This window comes from Oncorhynchus clarkii, chromosome 6 (genome assembly GCF_045791955.1).
Source record: "Oncorhynchus clarkii lewisi isolate Uvic-CL-2024 chromosome 6, UVic_Ocla_1.0, whole genome shotgun sequence".
Classification (NCBI taxonomy): domain Eukaryota; kingdom Metazoa; phylum Chordata; class Actinopteri; order Salmoniformes; family Salmonidae; genus Oncorhynchus; species Oncorhynchus clarkii.
The window spans coordinates 73,092,490-73,110,964 of record NC_092152.1 but is presented as its reverse complement, the minus strand read 5'-3'; the positions used below and the strand labels follow the sequence as shown (position 1 = coordinate 73,110,964).

Sequence of the window (18,475 nt, the reverse complement as noted above, 5' to 3'; positions counted from 1 at the left end):
GCCTCAGTGTTGCTTGCCTCGAAGCGAGCACAGAAGTGATTTAGCTCATCTGGTAGGCTCGTGTCCCTGGGCAGCTCGCGGCTGTGCTTCCCTTTGTAGTCTGTAATAATTTGCAAGCCCTGCCACATCTGACGAGCGCCGGAGCCGGTGTAGTATGATTCAATCTTAGCCCTGTATTGACGCTTTGCCTGTTTAATGGTTCGTCGCAGGGCATAGCGGGATTTCTTGTAAGCTTCCGGGTTAGAGTCCCGCACCTTAAAAGCGGCAGCTCTACTCTTTAGCTCAGTGCGAATGTTGCCTGTAATCCATGACTTCTGGTTGGGGTATGTACGTACAGTCACTGTGGGGATGACGTCCTCAATGCACTTATTGATAAAGCCAGTGACTGATGTGGTGTATTCCTCAATGTCATCGGAAGAATCCCGGAACATGTTCCAGTCTGTGATAGCAAAACAGTCCTGTAGTTTAGCATCTGCTTCATCTGACCATTTTTTTATAGCCCGAGTCACTGGTCCTTCCTGCTTTAATTTGTGCTTGTAAGCAGGAATCAGGAGGATAGAGTTGTGGTCGGATTTACCAAATGGAGGGCGAGGGAGAGCATTGTACGCGTCTCTGTGTGTGGAGTACAGGTGATCTAGAATTTCTTTCCCTCTGGTTGCACATTTAACATGTTGATAGAGATTTGGTAGAACTGATTTAAGTTTCCCTGCATTAAAGTCTCTGGCCACTAGGAGCGCCGCCTCTGGGTGAGTGGTTTCCTGTTTGCTTATTTCCTTATACAGCTGACTGAGTGCGGTCTTAGTGCCAGCATCTGTCTGTGGTGGTAAATAAACAGCCACAAAAAGTATAGCTGAGAACTCTCTAGGCAAGTAGTGTGGCCTGCAGTTTATCACAATATACTCTACTTCAGGCGAGCAAAATCTAGAGACTCCCTTAGATTTCGTGCACCAGCTGTTGTTTACAAATATGCACAGATCGCCCTTACCCCCGTCTTACCGGAGTGTGCTGTTCTATCCTGCCGGTGCAGTGTGTATCCCGCTAGCTGAATATCCATGTCGTCATTCAGCCACGATTCCGTGAAGCATAGGATATTAGTTTTTGATGTCCCGTTGGTAGGATATTCGTGATCTTACCTCGTCTAGTTTATTATCCAATGATTCCACGTTGGCGAGTAATATTGATGGTAACGGCAGCTTTCCTAGTTGTCTTCTGCGGGTCCGGATAAGGCATCCGGCTCTTCGTCCTCTGCATCACTTCCTTTTGCGAATAATTGGGATGTCTGCCCTGTGGGGTGTTTGGAGAATATCGTTTGAGTCCTGCTTGTTGTTGTTGTTGAAGAAATCTGTGTCTAATCCGAGGTGAGTGATCGCTGTCCTGATATCCAGAAGCTCTTTGTCTAATCCGAGGTGAGTGATCGCTGTCCTGATATCCAGAAGCTCTTTGTCTAATCCGAGGTGAGTGATCGCTGTCCTGATATCCAGAAGCTCTTTGTCTAATCCGAGGTGAGTGATCGCTGTCCTGATATCCAGAAGCTCTTTGTCTAATCCGAGGTGAGTGATCGCTGTCCTGATATCCAGAAGCTCTTTGTCTAATCCGAGGTGAGTGATCGCTGTCCTGATATCCAGAAGCTCTTTGTCTAATCCGAGGTGAGTGATCGCTGTCCTGATATCCAGAAGCTCTTTGTCTAATCCGAGGTGAGTGATCACTGTCCTGATATCCAGAAGCTCTTTGTCTAATCCGAGGTGAGTGATCGCTGTCCTGATATCCAGAAGCTCTTTGTCTAATCCGAGGTGAGTGATCACTGTCCTGATATCCAGAAGCTCTTTGTCTAATCCGAGGTGAGTGATCACTGTCCTGATATCCAGAAGCTCTTTGTCTAATCCGAGGTGAGTGATCACTGTCCTGATATCCAGAAGCTCTTTGTCTAATCCGAGGTGATTGATCTCTGTCCTGATATCCAGAAGCTCTTTGTTTAATCCGAGGTGAGTGATCACTGTCCTGATATCCAGAAGCTCTTTGTCTAATCCGAGGTGAGTGATCACTGTCCTGATATCCAGAAGCTCTTTGTCTAATCCGAGGTGAGTGATCACTGTCCTGATATCCAGAAGCTCTTTGTCTAATCCGAGGTGAGTGATCACTGTCCTGATATCCAGAAGCTCTTTTCTTCCGTCAGATACAGTTGCAGAAACATTATGTACAAAATCATTTACAAATATCGCAAAAAAAACACATAATAGCACAATTGGTTAGGAGACCGTAAAACAGCACCATTTTCAGTCTTAACAATCGGTGCCTATCAAAGTCAACCATCGCAACATTTCCACTATAACTGTCTTATCAGACCTCATCTTCCTTAATAACCTCCATGTTTTACCCTTCATGATTGATTTACCTGTTTAGCTGTGGGTTACAGTGAGGGATTCATTCATAAATTATCATAAGTGATGGCTGAACTGTTCTTACATCGGTGTTGCAAATCTTGTACTGGTTGTGCTCTCCCACACAGGAGGAGGTGGGCAGTGGGTTGTAGGGCCGTCCAAAGGGTTGAGGATCCGCTGAGGCCTGGCTGGATGAGTGCTGCTGCTCCTGCCTAGGTTGGTGCCCCTGGCTGGGCTGGTAGAGTGAGGAGGACCAGGGTGGGTTAGAATTAGGGTTAGACCTGGGCCTGGGGGCTGGGTTAGGGTTAGAGTTAGCCCTGGGCTGGGGGGCTGGGTTAGGGTTAGAGTTAGGGTTAGCCCTGGGCTGGGAGGCTGGGTTAGGGTTAGACCTGGGTTGGGGGACTGGGTTAGAGTTAGCCCTGGGCTGGGAGGCTGGGTTAGGGTTAGACCTATGCTGGGGGGCTGGGTTAGGGTTAGAGTTAGGGTTAGCCCTGGGCTGGGAGGCTGGGTTAGGGTTAGCCCTGGGCTGGGAGGCTGGGTTATGGTTAGCCCTGGGCTGAGAGGCTGGGTTAGGGTTAGACCTGGGCTGGGAGGCTGGGTTAGGGTTAGACCTATGCTGGGGGGCTGGGTTAGGGTTAGCCCTAGGCTGGGGGGCTGGGTTAGGGTTAGAGTTAGGGTTAGACCTGGGCTGGGAGGCTGGGTTAGGGTTAGCCCTGGGAGGGGAGGCTGGGTTAGGGTTAGACCTGGGTTGGGGGGCTGGGGGCTGGTGATAGACTGGGCTGTAGCTGTGGAGATGGGGGTTGTTGTAGGGCGGACGGTAGGGGTTTGGCCTGTGGCCTCCGTGCCTGGTGGCTGATGGGCTGGGGTCAGAGAACGGGGAGCGTCTCTGTCTGTGGGAGCGGCCAGCCCCGGTCTCTATTCCAGACGTCTGGCCTTTGTCTGTCTGGAGAGACACAACATAAGGCATCCTCCCATAGCCATACTTCCCTGGAATGATGGGACTGTCACTGCCCGTCCTGAAAACACACACACACACAAACACACACACACACGTGTAAAGACAATTGTCTGTGTATAATAGCCTCCACTTACGGCACTTGTTTACGTTCAAAATGTGTTGCCTGGATTATCAAAGACTGTCAAATAAAATGTCAAAGACACACATCACAAGTGCAAATTACTTCTGAGAAGCGGATGGATATTAATGTCAGCAAGCAAGCGCCGAGGCTTGGATTCCTACGTCAACAACCCCCATTACTCAACTGTCAGCTCTATTTATTTAAAAGCTTTTTAACTCGAGCTCATAGGAAGGAGGCCACAAACCCGCCAAGTACAAGCGGAGCCATTGACTCCATCCATAAAAGAATAGCTTTACACTGGAGGGGAGTCCAATGGACCATGGGGTGAGCTGGAGCTCCACAGAGACACTTTTAGACAGGGCATTAAACACAGGCCAGATTGAAAGAGAGAGACAGGCCCCTGTCTGTATGGTGTGATAGATATTGTACCTGTGTCCAGCATGGGCCTCTCTGTCGCTCTGCTGGTCCCTCAGCTCGCCTCGGCGGGCCAAGCTGGTGTTGCTGTTGGAGGCTGGGGGTCTCCCAGGATTGGTGCGGTGCAGCGGGACAGTGGGTCTTAGGGCAGACACTACATGGCCTGGGTTCTGGTTGGGGTGCTGGGGGTGGTGGCCACCTGGCTTGGAGGGGTAGGCACCTGCACCCATGGAGGGGTTGTAGGAGGGTAGGCAGGGTCGGTTCTGTTCCTGAACCCCTCCCCCACAGGAGCGTGAGCAGGAGGACCAAGGCCCCCAGGAGCCCCAGGAGCCTGGGCCCCCACCCTGCACTCCTCCAGCCTCCTGCTGCTGGGGCTCTGCCCTTTGAGGAACCTGCAGGAACATCCTGAGTTAAAGCCCTACACCACCCACAGCACGGATAACAGACACCACTTGAGAGCAGACTAGAGAAGCAAAATAATAATATCATTACATTAGAGGGCTTCCCAGAAATCATTCTCATGAAAGACTTGAAGCCAATGAGACAAAGTCATGTCATCAACTATGTTTTTTTCTCTCCCTCGCTCTGTATGAGATTAGCTTCTGTTCATGTCAGATAAAGCCCATATTTGTCTGATTAGAGGTTGTCTGCTACTCCCCCATCCCCTACTGACTACCTGCATATCCCTCTGTTGACTCTAGCCCTCTGTGTAACGCTGCCAGAGACGTATTAGCGTCTTAGTGGCTATCACTGCACTCTCTGTCTCAGGACCCTGCGCCAGCCAACCCTGCCCTGCGCCAGCCAGCTTTGCCCGAGGAGCCGCAAAGAGGGAAATTCAGCTCTTTAAGAGCCACTTTGTCTACATTCATCCTGTCCTCTGTAAACTTACACATGCACATGATAAAGGCTCAGCCTCCCTTTGGCGTTGAGAAGACTGTAAGAGAATACCCAAACGGATAGTAGGGAGAGTTGGCAGATAGCTATCCTTCTGTCAGTCACGGACATGGGGCTATTCAGAGATCACTCAGACCATGGCCCCCTCCTCGCTGCAGCCTTTGTAACTCTACTCCACTGTCATCTCCAGGGTCAGCCATGGGTCAAACAGCTGGACTCCTGGAAACGCAGAGGGCCAACAGAGACAAGCTCTCTCCCAGAGAGCTGTGATTGGATAGTTAGCCTGTCCATCAACACTCTCCAAAAGGACAGTTATAAATATTGGTCCATCATTAATTTGCTCTCTCTCTCTCTTTCCCTATCTGTCTCTCGCTCTTCCTTCCTCAATGACTGATTGCATGTTTACATGGGCCGGGATAGACTAGTGTTGTATTCAATGGCTTTGTGGTTGAACAATAGCATCACGGCAGCAGACATTATAATCTTCCTCTGTACAGTTGAAAGGAACTGGAGGGTGCTAATTGGCTAGGGTTACGATCGGAAGACAAGATCATGCCTTCTTTGGCAGTTCAGATTCCGTGAGTCTGTGCCAACCGGCGTGAGATGATGATAAAGGCAAGTGATACATTGATTCTCAGGCTGCAAATACACGAGGGAGGTCTATCAACCTGGGCTTGGGGATGTCAAACAGACCACACACGTTAAAACACAGATTCCGTGCCCTCCACTCAGCACAACCCCCTCCCTGCTCCCCTTCTCCCCTCTGCTGACCCCCAGCCGCTCTACTGACCTTCCTGTGGTCTGTAGTGAGTTGGCAATCCAGGGGATATGGCCTGAGCAGCAGCAGAAGCATGGAAACTCTGTGTGTAACAGATAGCATACTGAGCTATAACACATTTAACAGCAGTTTTTACAGAGAAAAAATATTGTTATCTGAAATGGAGACAATTAAAACAAAACTATTAAATTGAGTCATGCATAGTGCATGATCAGCAGCTGCAGTGTGATACAACATGTTTATGATGAGTCTGTTCAGTGTACAGTACACCAACATGATCAGACTGTAATAAGTGACAAGTGATATCTCACCTCAGAATCCAGATACAAAGTTCCCTCATATCTCCTAGATTTTGAGGGCTACAGTACCTAAAAAAAGGATATGTTGTACTTGCAGACATTAATAACACAGCAATAAAGCAGTAATATCATATTTAACAAAAATATTTCACCTCAAGACTACATGCAGTGTCTGGTCTGCTCTTTAGTGTCTCAGATTGTCTGAAGGTTCTGCCCACTTGACCATGTTTGTTGACCCTTGATCCTAACCCTGGTCCTGATGAGTGCCCACCCACAGAAACAGAACTCCATTTTCAGATGGCTGGACTGCAGTGACACGTTTATCATTGTGCTCATAGTAAAAACGAATCTGTGATGTATCTCTCAAAATAAACCACACGTGGTATGATGAATGTGGGGGTATAAAGATCACTTCAACTTAAACATAGACCTATCTGTTTTGTTTGTCTCACACTGGTGCAATTCCACTCCACGTGAGGTTTGGAAAGTTCCATTGTCATTAAATAAATAATATTCACAATATATATTTACTTTATTTGCACAATAGCCTATAATTGTAATTTATCCAAAAACATGTAGGCTATGACTATTACTTCAAACGTCTTTAAAACGTATTATGAGGCTGGGCTATTACAAATATGATTTAGTTATGGTAAACACCATCACAATTGCAGGCATGTATATATCTGTGTTTTCAACAAACAGAAAGCTGGCTGCACCCTGCGCAAAAAGATCGACATTCTGTCAAACCCGACAGGGACGGGACAGGAGGCTCTCGTCCAGGCTGAGGGGTTTTCATTTAAAGTGTGAGCGCGCAGTAGCGAGCCAAATTAAATTACACTTTCAAAATCTGAAATCCTTGGCAATTTATGAGAAACATAGCATGTAGGCTAAAGAAATTAGTCGACAAACAAAAACATTATACGCATAATTATGTGTAAATTACTAACTTGTCAATAATTTCATAAATTGCATTATAATGTTTCCTAATGTATAATATGATTATGATTAGGCTATTATGATTATTATTAGGCCTATATTATTACACTTTCATAAAACGTAAATTGTCTATTCCTACCTTGGATGATTGTGCTTTAGTTTGCTACCTTGTTGCTTTCTCCAGTGCAGTATTGCTGCTTCTCAATGGTAAATTGTGGCGCCAGTTATCCTAAAATCCAAGCGCATCGGCAGAGTTCCATCCAGGTGTAAATAAGTTACTACCACCGAATCAATTTTAAACCCGCTCCAAATATCCAAACGTTCTGTAGACGTGCTGGTCACTGGTCAACATGACTTTATTCCGTTCACTTTCTCCCTCTCTCTCTTTCTCTCTCTCTCTCACGCTCTCTCTATCTCTGGCGTCCTGAAACACAATTCTACTCAGAGAGAAGAAAACAAACAACGTGTTGCGCCCCCTGCTGCCTCAATCAGAGAGAGAGAGAGAGAGAGAGAGAGAGAGAGAGAGAGAGAGAGAGAGAGAGAGAGAGACATAAACTGAGTGTACAACCCCCCAGCCTCAGTTTGTTGGGGCATGGACTCTACAAGCTGTTGAAAGCGTTCCACAGAGATGCTGGCCCATGTTGCAGTTCTTGACACAAAACGGTGCGCCTGGCACCTACTACAATTTCCCATTCAAAGGTATTTAAATATTTTGTCTTGCCCATTCACCATTTGAATGGCACACATATATCATCCATGTCTCAAGGCTTAAAAATCTTTCTTTAACCTGTCTCCTCCCCTTCATCTACACGGACTACACTGACCACACTGACCAGGTGAATCCAGGTGACATCACCTGGATTCACCTGGTCAGTTTATGTAATGGAAATAGCAGGTGCCCTAAATGTTTTGTACACTAAGTGTATATATTTTTCTAAACGCTTTATTAACTCATAAATCTGTCCTAGTTCCTAAGGTTTGTCAGATTTTCATCATCATCTATAAGATATGTTCTCCTCCTCCGGTATAGTCTCTGAGAGTGTTTCTCTCCTGGGTGGTCACTACCATCCTCTCACTGCTGAAATATGGACCATGACAATTCCCCATTCCTACAGAGGAAGCATGCTGTAACATGCGCCCAGAGTGTAGAGACCAGACTAGGTAAGGGCTATTGCTGTCATTACTGCTTGACAATCGCAATCAATTCATTGGTTCACAGGATAATAATTTGTCACCCTTTAAGCCAACACAAAGGTCAAACTGCCCCAACTCAGTCCTTTGCTGAAAGACCAAATACAATGAAAAGGGTCAGGGTGAAAAGACCAGGGAAAGTACTGTATTTAAAAAAAAATTAGTACTGTAACCAAAACCATTGGATTCTACCTGCGGGGCTCACTGTGGAAGTGTGTGTGTGTGTGTGTGTGTGTGTATACTGAAAGTCTCACTACCTAAAATGGCGTGTTTCTTGCTCTATCAAGTAAATAAAATATACTGTGAAGGTCCATGGCCTTGTTCTCCCTGGCTTGCAGAGTTGCCTAATTTGAGTAGATGAATTAAGGTCGTGCTTGGTTGAGCGTGCATCCTAAGCTCCATCGTTTTCTTACTGGCTTTCATTGTATAATATATACACTGTGTGACATGTGTCTCATCGTGGCCTTTGTGCCCAAAGGTGCCGGCTATCATGATGGCTTTTTTCAATGGTGGGACCATGTTGATGCTGGCTGTGAATTTTGCCTTTAACCTCTATGTTTCCAAACCATGGTGACCACACCCAATTATAGCAACTTAATGAACTACTGTTCCGGTTGACCCATTCAAACTATACAAGGAAGCGCGTTCGAAAGGAGAGCTGTTCAACCCTGTCATCGGACAAAAATGTGAATCCCCTGCCATCAGACGTACAGCACAGTCAGCACTGTAACTAACAATAAACAATGTGCTAAGCTCATTCCAGGACCAGGGAAAAGTAATACTCTGTCCTATGAAGTGGAACTAAGTGGAATCCATGTGTCCAGATCATACATTATGAGGAGGTGGTGTCTCAGTGGGATGGCTTTACGAGCAGAAACAATAGAACACACTTAAAAGCTAACTCCTCATCAGCAGCACCTCAGACTCTCAATCCGTCCTTTGCTTGAGAAGTAAAACAGTTTTCTATGGGATACTTCTGGTCCATTCACCCATACACAAACACATTGCTATCTTAACTGGTATCAAATGTCTCTATTTGCTGTATGATAACTGTACACGACAGCGCAGATACATATTTTGACATACATGAGTGAACTGATAGCAGAGGCTACTAGCAGAGCCAACAGAGCTGGTTTGTTTACAGTATAACCAGTATTTAATCCTGTGAAATACATCCTGCATGACAGGTAAATAATACAACACAAGGTTACTGCCAGTTTCTGTCGTCACATACACATATGGAGAAGTATCTAGGCTTATAAACAAGCTATTACAGTGGAGACAGGTAATACACTCTGATTTGAGGATAAATTGGATAAATACAAAATTAATAATCTGTCATGATAGTCTATTGTTTTGATAACAACCCACACACTGTATGAATTTCACTTTCATTGGTTGTGCATGCCACAAAATGCATTCTGTTAAAACATTTCCCTAATGTCTGAATAAGTTCACGAATTATGCATGAAGAGTAACCTTGCCTAAGACCTTGAGACTCATGTTAGCAGTCAGAACTCATGTTCAGTGGGCTTATGCAGTCTAGATTCCCACAGACAACCTGGGTTCTATATGCATGTGACAATCATTCTCGAGGCATCCAATATTTATTCAATAAAACATTTTTTGTTTCACTCTTACCTGAGAGCTTTTTCCTTTGCTAGTATCAAAGATTTGAGTGGATTAAGGTGAAGATTCCTCATTGACAGCAACACCTACATGGCAATATACTGTATTAATTAATATGACGGATCCTATGCAGCTCTTTGATACTACAAACACACTGGCTGTGTATTGCTTGTCAACAGCAGAGCTCTCGTTGGCCTGCCTCCATTACAGTGTCGAAGGAGGAACCTTAGGCTGGGCATGATATAAGAGTGTGGGGGGAAATTCAGCTGGGAATACATTGCTTTGGAAGGAAACTCTACATATGGTTTGATTTGATACCAGCATCTCTCAAAAATGTTCTCAAGAACTGAGTCTGCAGAAGTTATATTTTATGACCTTGTTTTGCTCACATCAAGGATTGTTGGTTCTCATGCACCAGTCCAACAGATATCAGAAGGACGTTTTCCAATGATGGATTCCAGTACCACATCTTTCAGTCAGTGTAAAAATAAGCTTCTAAATAAAGAGTATAGACCAATAAGGGTGGTTATTACTCACCGAGTGGTATATAAATGTCCGGCATGTTGGAGTTGATGTTGAGTTGACCCCTCAGAGCCCTGGGCCTGGGAAGTGCTGCCTTGCCAGCGGTTCTCATTTGCTTTCCTACAAAGGGTCTTATTAATCTCCCTCTCCTCTGATCTACTGTACCTCCCCACCAAGCACAGCATGCTGTCACTTGTCATCAGGTTCTCTGAGGTTCTCCCTAAAGTATGTTTGTGTGAATCTGACTCAGTTTTGTCTCCATCATCATTTAAAAATCTTATATCCTGCAGGATATAAATCAAATCAAATCAAATCAAATCAAATGAGTGCATCGATGACGTGGTCCCCACAGTGACTGTACGTACATACCCCAACCAGAAGCCATGGATTACAGGCGACATCCGTACTGAGCAAAAGGGTAGAGCTGCCGCTTTCAAGGAACGGGACTCTAACCCGGAAGCTTATAAGAAATCCCGCTTTGCCCTCCGACAAACCATCAAACAGGCAAAACGTCAATACAGGACTAAGATTGAATCGTACAACACCAGGTCAGATGCTCGTCAGACGTGGCAAGGCTTGCAAACTTTTACAGACTACAAAGGGAAGCACAGCCAAGAGCTACCAAGTGACACGATCCTACTAGACGAGCTAAATGACTTCTATGCTCGCTTCGAGGCAAGTAACACCGAAACATGCATAAGAGCACCAGCTGTTCCGGGTGACTGTGTGATCACGCTCTCCGCAGCCGATGTGAGTAAGACCTTTAAACAGGTCAACATTCAAAAACGCCGCAGGGCCCGATGAATTACCAGGACGTCTACTCCGAGCATGCGCTGACCAACTGGAAGGTCTGTAATACCAACATGTTTCAAGCAGACCCCCATAGTCCCAGTGCCCAAGAACACTAAGGTAACTACCAACCCATAGCACTCACGTCTGTAGCCATGAAGTGCTTTGAAAGGCTAGTCATGGCTCACATCAACACCATTATCCCAGAAACCCTAGACCCATTCCAATTTGCATACCGCCCCAACACATGATGATGCAATCTCTATTGCACTCCACACTGCCCTTTCACACCTGAATAAAAGGAACACCTATGTGAGAATGCTATTCATTGACAACAGCTCAGCGTTCAACACCATAGTGTGCTCAAAGCTCATCACTAAGCGGCCAGGCACGACTCCAACACCATCATTAAGTTTGCCAATGAATGCGGGCCTCCTGGGTGGCGCAGTGGTCTAGTGCACTGCATCGCAGCGCTAGCTGTGCCACCAGAGAATCTGGGTTCGCGCCCAGGCTCTGTTGCAGCCGACCGCGCCCGGTAGGTCCGTGCACAATTGGGCTAGCATCGTCCGAGTTAGGGAGGGTCTGGCCGGTAGGGATATCCTTGTCTCATCGCGCACCAGCGACTCCTGTGGCGGGCGGGTGCAGTGCACGCTAACCAAGGTAGCCAGGTGCACTGTGTTTCCTCTGGCATATTGGTGCGGCTCGCTTCCGGGTTGGATGCACGCTGTGTTAAGAAGCAGTGCGGCTTGGTTGGGTTGTGTTTCGGAGGACGCATGGCTTTCGACCTTCGCAACTGTCTGAGAGCAGTAGGACCCTACACTGGCTGATAGCAGTAAGAAAATACACTGAGAGCAGTAGGACAATATACTGTCTGAGAGCAGTAGGACAATACACTGAGAGCAGTAGACCACTATACTGTCTGGGAGCAGTTGGACGTTACACTGTCTGAGAGTAGTAGGACAATACACTGTCTGAGAGCAGTAGGACAATACACTGTCTTAGAGCAGTAGGACAATACACTGAGAGCGGTAGGACAATACACTGTCTGAGAGCAGTAGGACAATACACTGAGAGCAGTAGGACCCTACACTGGCTGAGAGCAGTAGGACAATATACTGTCTGAGAGGAGTAGGACAATACACTGAGAGCAGTAGGACCCTACACTGTCTGAGAGCAGTAGGACAATACACTGGCTGAGAGCAGTAGGACCCTATACTGGCTGAGAGCAGTAGGAAACTACACTGAGAGGAGTAGGACACTACACTCTCTTGAGAGCAGTAGGGTTATTACACTGTCTGAGAGCAGTAGGACAATACACTGAGAGCAGTAGAGCAATACACTGTCTGAGAGCAGTAGGACCCTACACTGTCTGAGAGCAGAAGGACAATACACTGTCTTAGAGCAGTAGGACACTGAGAGCAGTAGGACCCTACTTACCCTACTCTCCCCAAGATGCTTCTGTTTATTCAGTTGCACAACGAACATTCCATTAAGAAAACCATTCCGGCACCTTCAATTCTGAACTCTCCCACTCCGGCAAAGCTCCAGTTTCCCTTTTCACCAATCCTGTTTAGTGCCACAGGTGTCTGGAGTTGACTTTGGAAACCCTTGACTGTAAACCATTGACAGCACAGACAGCGTGGAGAGCCCAGCCTCTCTACAGAGTAGTTGTAGTGAGTGAAGGGACCAGGAACAGCTGGTAGTAAACCAGTCTGCACTATCGAAGCCTGCAAGAACATTCCTTTCTGAGTTCAACAGTAGAGAGAGGACCCTCTCCATTGCCCCTGGATGTCCCAGTGCAGGGTAGAGCATGCACAGGGAGGGACACTGAGGTACTGTGGAACAGCATTAGCACACGGCTCAGTCTAATGTATTAGGAGGTGGCTGGATATAGTGCTGTTCTTCAAAAGGACACCCCTGTCCAAAACAATTCAGTTAATAGTCAGAGATCAGAGGAGCCAGAGGTAGTATAGTATAGTATAACATACTTAGGGTTTAATGGTCAGAAGAGATAAATATAACAAAACAAAAAAACAACTTTTGATGATATGTTGTTGTGCAAAATCGTCTGATTCAGTCAAAATATTAGCTCTGAGCAATTTGATGATTGATGGATGGAGAATACATTTCCTGCAGCATGGTTTGTTGATCAACAGAGACACTAAGTGAGCAATAAACATGGAACAGTTAAGTGTTAGGGAATATTTTATTACTAAGTACAATACAGAAAATGAGTGGTCAGAAAAGAAAACATGTATTTTGTGCCCTTGTCATCACGCCAGGCAGAGAGAGAGAGAGTAACATTAAGAAGAGGATTATCATGACACAATCATTCTAGGCTCAATGAGACACACTCATTGTAATCTTCAGCTGGAGATTGTGAACAGGGTCTTTATGAAGGCTTTAAAGTGCAAAGAGTGTTCCTCTTTAGAGATGACAATGCACGCTCACAATGACTTTCTCAAGTATATAGCTCTATAGCTCCATGCATCCTGGGATCAAGTTGAATAGGAAGAACAGAGTATAGAACAAACATCAATATTGTCTTTTCCATGATAATGTGAATTCAAGCTTATGAGGCCCAGTTGGTGAGAACCCCCCCAAAATTGCCTTTAAAAGAAAAATTCACATCCATCTTCGATCTGAATACGTTTTTCCAGTTATGAAAAGAATCGAACTCCAAAATTCCCCAAAACTTGACTGTCTGACACCACGTGATGATGAAGACGAGTTAATGTGGTGAGACAGAGCAGCATGAGAGTGTCCAATATGCTGTAGTAGAAGAAGTGGTCCAGTATGCTATACCTGTTTCCAGTAGGTCCAGTATGTTGTACCTGTTTCCAGTAGCTGTCCCGTATCCTCTTTCCAGTATGTATGTGTACAGTATGCTGTACCTCTTTCTAGTGTGTCCAGTATGCTGTACATGTTTCCAGTATGTGTCCAGTATGCTGCACCTGTTTCCAGTATATGTCCAGTATGCTGTACCTGTTTCTAGTGTGTCCAGTATGCTGTACCTGTTTCTAGTATGTGTCCATTTTGCTGTACCTGTTTCTAGTATGTGTCCAGTATGCTGTACCTGTTTCTAGTGTGTCCAGTATACTGTACCTGTTTCTAGTATGTGTCCAGTATGCTGTACCTGTTTCTAGTATGTGTCCAGTTTGCTGTACTGTAGGTCTCACCCTCGGTCTCACCCCTCACCCTGTCACTTTCCTTGTGTGGAGAGCCTGTTGAGGCAGGCCTGACAGAAGGCCGGTCGGTCCCTCATCTCCAGCACACAGTCTCTCACCATCTCCATGAACATGGAGGGCCACAGTTTGTGGAGGGACTCCCTCTTCAGGTTGGTGTCAGATGCCCTCTGGACCTGAGCCTGTATGTACTGCTCCATCACGGCTCCGCACTCCGATGACGACTCCATAGCACCCTCCTGAGGAGATCCAGGGAACAGAGGAATGTTAGCTTTGACACTGATGAGAGGAAGTCTCCATTGATCATCCTATTGGATAGTAATCATGTTACATTGTAAATCAGTGATCCTCAATCCTTCTCCAGGAGAGCCACTGTCTTCAATAATTTTATTGGCAAAATCAGGTGTTTCACTGCTCAAGGAGCAGGATTGAGGATCACAGCTGTAAATGTATGAAACATGCCCTCAATAAAGCTGCTATAGTATGAAGCATCAGGTATACAGTGACAGGTAGTGGTGATGTCTACAGTAGCAGAGTGAGCGCAGCAGTCTATCCTGGTCCCAGATCTCTTTGTGATGGAAGAGATCTGGGACCACCAGGCTAGACTGGCTGCTTCCACTCTGCTACTGCAGTCATCACCACTGGGACCAGGCTACAGACAGAGTGATAGTCTGAGAGTGCTGACCTCTGGGCTCTCCGCTCCCACATTGCAGCAGTCTCTACTGGGGTAGTTGAACAGGGCTCTGCTCAGGCCCTCTCCCAGCAGCTTGCCGTTGTCACGCAGCTCCTCTGGGCTCAAGCCTGCACGGCGCCCACGCCCCTCCAACAGAAACTGCAGCTGACGCTTCCTAGAGAGAGAGAGAGGCAGGGAAGGAGGGAGCGAAAGAGAGAGAGGAGGGGAGAGGGAGAGAGAGACAAAGAGAGAGAGAGAGAGAGAGAGGGAGCAAGAGAGAGAGAGGGAGCGAGAGAGAGAGAGAGAGAGAGAGAGAGAGAGAGAGAGAGAGAGAGAGAGAGAGAGAGAGAGAGAAACAAAGAGAGAGAGAAACAAAGAGAGAGAGGAAGAGAGAAATAGAGAAAAACAAAGAGAGAGAGAGAGAGAGAGAGAGAGAGAGAGAGAGAGAGAAAGAGAGAGAGAGAGAGAGAGATTGAGACAAAGCAGAAGTGGTTTGTGGGTGGGGGTACTGTGTTTTTTTGTTTCAGAAAAACGAAATGACCCTCACTAAAGAAGTCCATATCGGTCCGCTAATTCAAGACTAGCAAAGGTCCAGTGCACTACATTTTTTACACTAAATGTATTTGAGTGTTTACCAGCATTTGTAACTTGAGTCTGATGATTATCTGTACAAAACAGTCAATCCGATAATACTTGTGGGATATAAAAAAACGTGCTTGAAATATGTTTAACAGTTTCTTGAAATGTATACATGTTCATATTTTTTCATACTAGTCCCCTGTGGGAATCAAACCCACAACCCTAGCATTGTAAGCACCATGCTCTTACCAACTGAGCCACATCATATCATCACAAACCACTTGATGTGTCAATGTACTCAATTACTGTATTGTGCATTGTTTTTCTTCATGGTGATGGAAAGTCTACCTGTAGAAACCTAGATGACCAGCGTATGTACTATACAGTAATGTACATTTACATGAAGTGGTTTGTAATGATAGTAAATTAATACTGCACAAAAAGTGGTTGTTTCCCATGTTATTTGATCAAGAAAAATCTTTAATTAGATGAGGATGTGTTGTGCCTTTACGTCTTTACCCATAACTTTTCACCATTTAATGTAAATGTTGAGGACAGGGTTTTGTTCTTTCTGGATTCCATTAGAATAACAATCACAGACGAAGGGACAGGGCAACAACTCTTACAATTCCAACTATTGAATTCTGCAAGATACTCTTCTTAATTATACTACCTTATTTGCCAAAGCGGAAATGCTGAAAAAATGTTTTTTTTTGCCCACGCTATTAGACGTCTATATCAGTCTGCTAATACTAGTATTGTGTACTTTTGTGAAATTGTTTTTTTCAAATAATAATACATCTGATTTCTCAGGGTGTGCTGCAGCACCCTCAGCACCCCTACTTCTAGCGGCTATGCAAGGAGGACAGGTGAGTTAGACATGTCTGGGGCATCAGGGCATCCAATAACCCTGCCAGGGACAGTGCCATTGTCAAAGAAGGGAATAACAAAGTATCACAATACACGTTTCGACAAATAGTAATGGCATTCACTCAATGCTCCGCATTAACACATCTGTCAAGACTGGTATCAGATACTATTAGAGTAGTGCCAACATGAATTCCATGGAAGCCAAGTCAAACAACTACTTTACGAACAATGAATTGAGAATGATAAAGTACTTCTACATAAATGTAGTTAATTTGTACAACTTTTTAAATCAGTTCTTTGTCAGTCGTATAGTTTTCAGCAGCAGGATTGGTACAGATGTAACCAGGATGAGAATATTAATAAAGGATGTTAGCTACATCAAACGTCCCTGTCCATCATTATTCATCTCATGAAATTCAGCACTGCACCAACATGTTCCAAACGCTGGTGCCAGAACTCTGGAATAGTCATTGAGACGGAGGCTGCAGGCTAAAATACCTACTGGGATAAGTGTGTGTGCTTGTGTCGGAGACAGAGAGCCTGAACACTGTATGTATAGGTGGGCAGAGGATCAACTGAGTGGTGTGTATCTATCAAACAGCCCCATTCACCATAGCTGAGCATGTACTCTACTGTACAATGATACTGTACTGTAGAGTGGAGGTTGAACGCAAACACCCCAGTATAACAGCCCACACCATCAACTTAATTCACTGAGAAGAAGGATGAACCACTCCTACATTGGGTTCAGGAATCTTTTCTGGCCTCCAGTCATTAGTATTGTATCACAGACATGAATGTCAAAACTATCACATGATGGTTCACACAACAGGACAAGCTGTCCCCCACCCCAGAATTGCCTATCTTCAGGCCTTTTGGCCTTCTCCCATGTTCAATGACTTTTGATTATGACTTGGTCCTCAACCGCAATACACTAAAAGCATTATAGCCATCATAGCCATTGCTCTGGCTACCTTCACAGCAATATCTGCCCTACCCATGACCATATGTGTTCCCACATGGATTGTCCAAACCTAACTATGACTGTATAATGTATAGCTCGGGGTTATACATGTCTGTACTGGATCTGAAACCATTTACTGATGACTAGAGTGAACTCCCATCTTAATTATTACAGGACTACACTCTCCATCTCTGAGGAGAGGTTTTCCTGGAAGGACCAAACTACAGGGAGTAGTGTGCACTGTGCAGAGGCTGAGAGGGGAAAGTTTAGACATTGTTTTATATGGAAGGTTAAACCTTAATCAAATACACACACATTACAGCACTTAAAAGGTTAGGGCTGCTGCAGAGTAGGTCAGTGGGCTCATTTGGGGGGAAAAGGGATGAATTCCATAAGGCAGCTCAAGGTAAAGTATTGTTTGATACTCAGACATTTCTTCCATGCTCCGCTCTAGAAGGCCCAGGGGTGTTGTGGGTAATCATACAGAGTGAACCTGAAGGGACAGATTAGGGAAGTGAACTAACTGCCATGCTCGCCCATTTCTCACAGCGAACGATAAAAACGGCAGCTGCTAGGGACAGACAAGCCCTGGCCTGTCATCTCAAGGCCTCACACAGACAGAGATATACAGTACATTTACAGTACATTACACATACCTGTGGCACACACACATGCATAAATAAATACACATTCAAAGACATTCCAAAGCCACAGCCCTTGTAAAACAATATATTAGTCAGATACACATTACACACAAAACGCTCTGGCACTCATTCAACTTTTCAGAACATATTTTGCAGTGTACCAAGTGTATTGTGATTCATAAAGAGGAATGAATTCAAGCCAACAGGGAAGTAGGGAGATTTATGATATGAATAACCTTAGGCTGCATGTTTGATCTCCATGGAGTGGCCATCACATCAATTGTTTTTTCATCTGCCCTGTACCAGTTTATAAAAACTGTCTTTATAATATCAAGTTAATGTTCAACTAGTATTTCTGGAGAGGTCAAAGTTCAAGTTATCAACCATACTGTACATATTAAATACTTATTTGACAAAACTATGCATTATCACGCAATGTCAGCAGGTTAAATCGAATACCGTTTCACTGTTGATCTGAAAAGAATGATCAGCTCCCGGCTATTGGTAAAGCGTGGTCCTTTGTAGCTCAGTTGGTAGAGCATGGTGCTTGTAACACCAGAGTAGTGGGTTTGATTCTCGGGTACACCCATACGTAAAAATTTATGCACGCATGACTGTAAGTCGTTTCGGATAAATATATACAAATAT

The 18,475-nt window shown here is 45.2% G+C and overlaps 2 protein-coding genes across 2 annotated transcripts in view; both read right to left on the bottom strand.

Annotated features, from left to right (window-relative positions):
* Positions 1 to 5,905, bottom strand: part of LOC139412229 (thrombospondin type-1 domain-containing protein 4-like) — a 60,478-nt gene extending 54,573 nt beyond the window's left edge. The window contains exons 1-4 of the mRNA XM_071159055.1: positions 5,855 to 5,905; positions 5,556 to 5,625; positions 3,887 to 4,263; positions 2,464 to 3,394 (exon numbers count right to left, since the gene is read on the bottom strand). Of these exons, the coding sequence (XP_071015156.1) occupies positions 2,464 to 3,394; positions 3,887 to 4,263; positions 5,556 to 5,625; positions 5,855 to 5,883 (1,407 nt within the window). The 5' untranslated portion in view covers positions 5,884 to 5,905. The remainder of the gene's footprint in view (positions 1 to 2,463; positions 3,395 to 3,886; positions 4,264 to 5,555; positions 5,626 to 5,854) is intronic.
* Positions 5,906 to 13,164: 7,259 nt separating this feature from the next.
* LOC139412228 (leucine-rich repeat-containing protein 49-like) overlaps positions 13,165 to 18,475 on the bottom strand; it is a 58,745-nt gene continuing 53,434 nt past the window's right edge. The window contains exons 18-19 of the mRNA XM_071159054.1: positions 14,783 to 14,945; positions 13,165 to 14,336 (exon numbers count right to left, since the gene is read on the bottom strand). Of these exons, the coding sequence (XP_071015155.1) occupies positions 14,115 to 14,336; positions 14,783 to 14,945 (385 nt within the window). The 3' untranslated portion in view covers positions 13,165 to 14,114. The remainder of the gene's footprint in view (positions 14,337 to 14,782; positions 14,946 to 18,475) is intronic.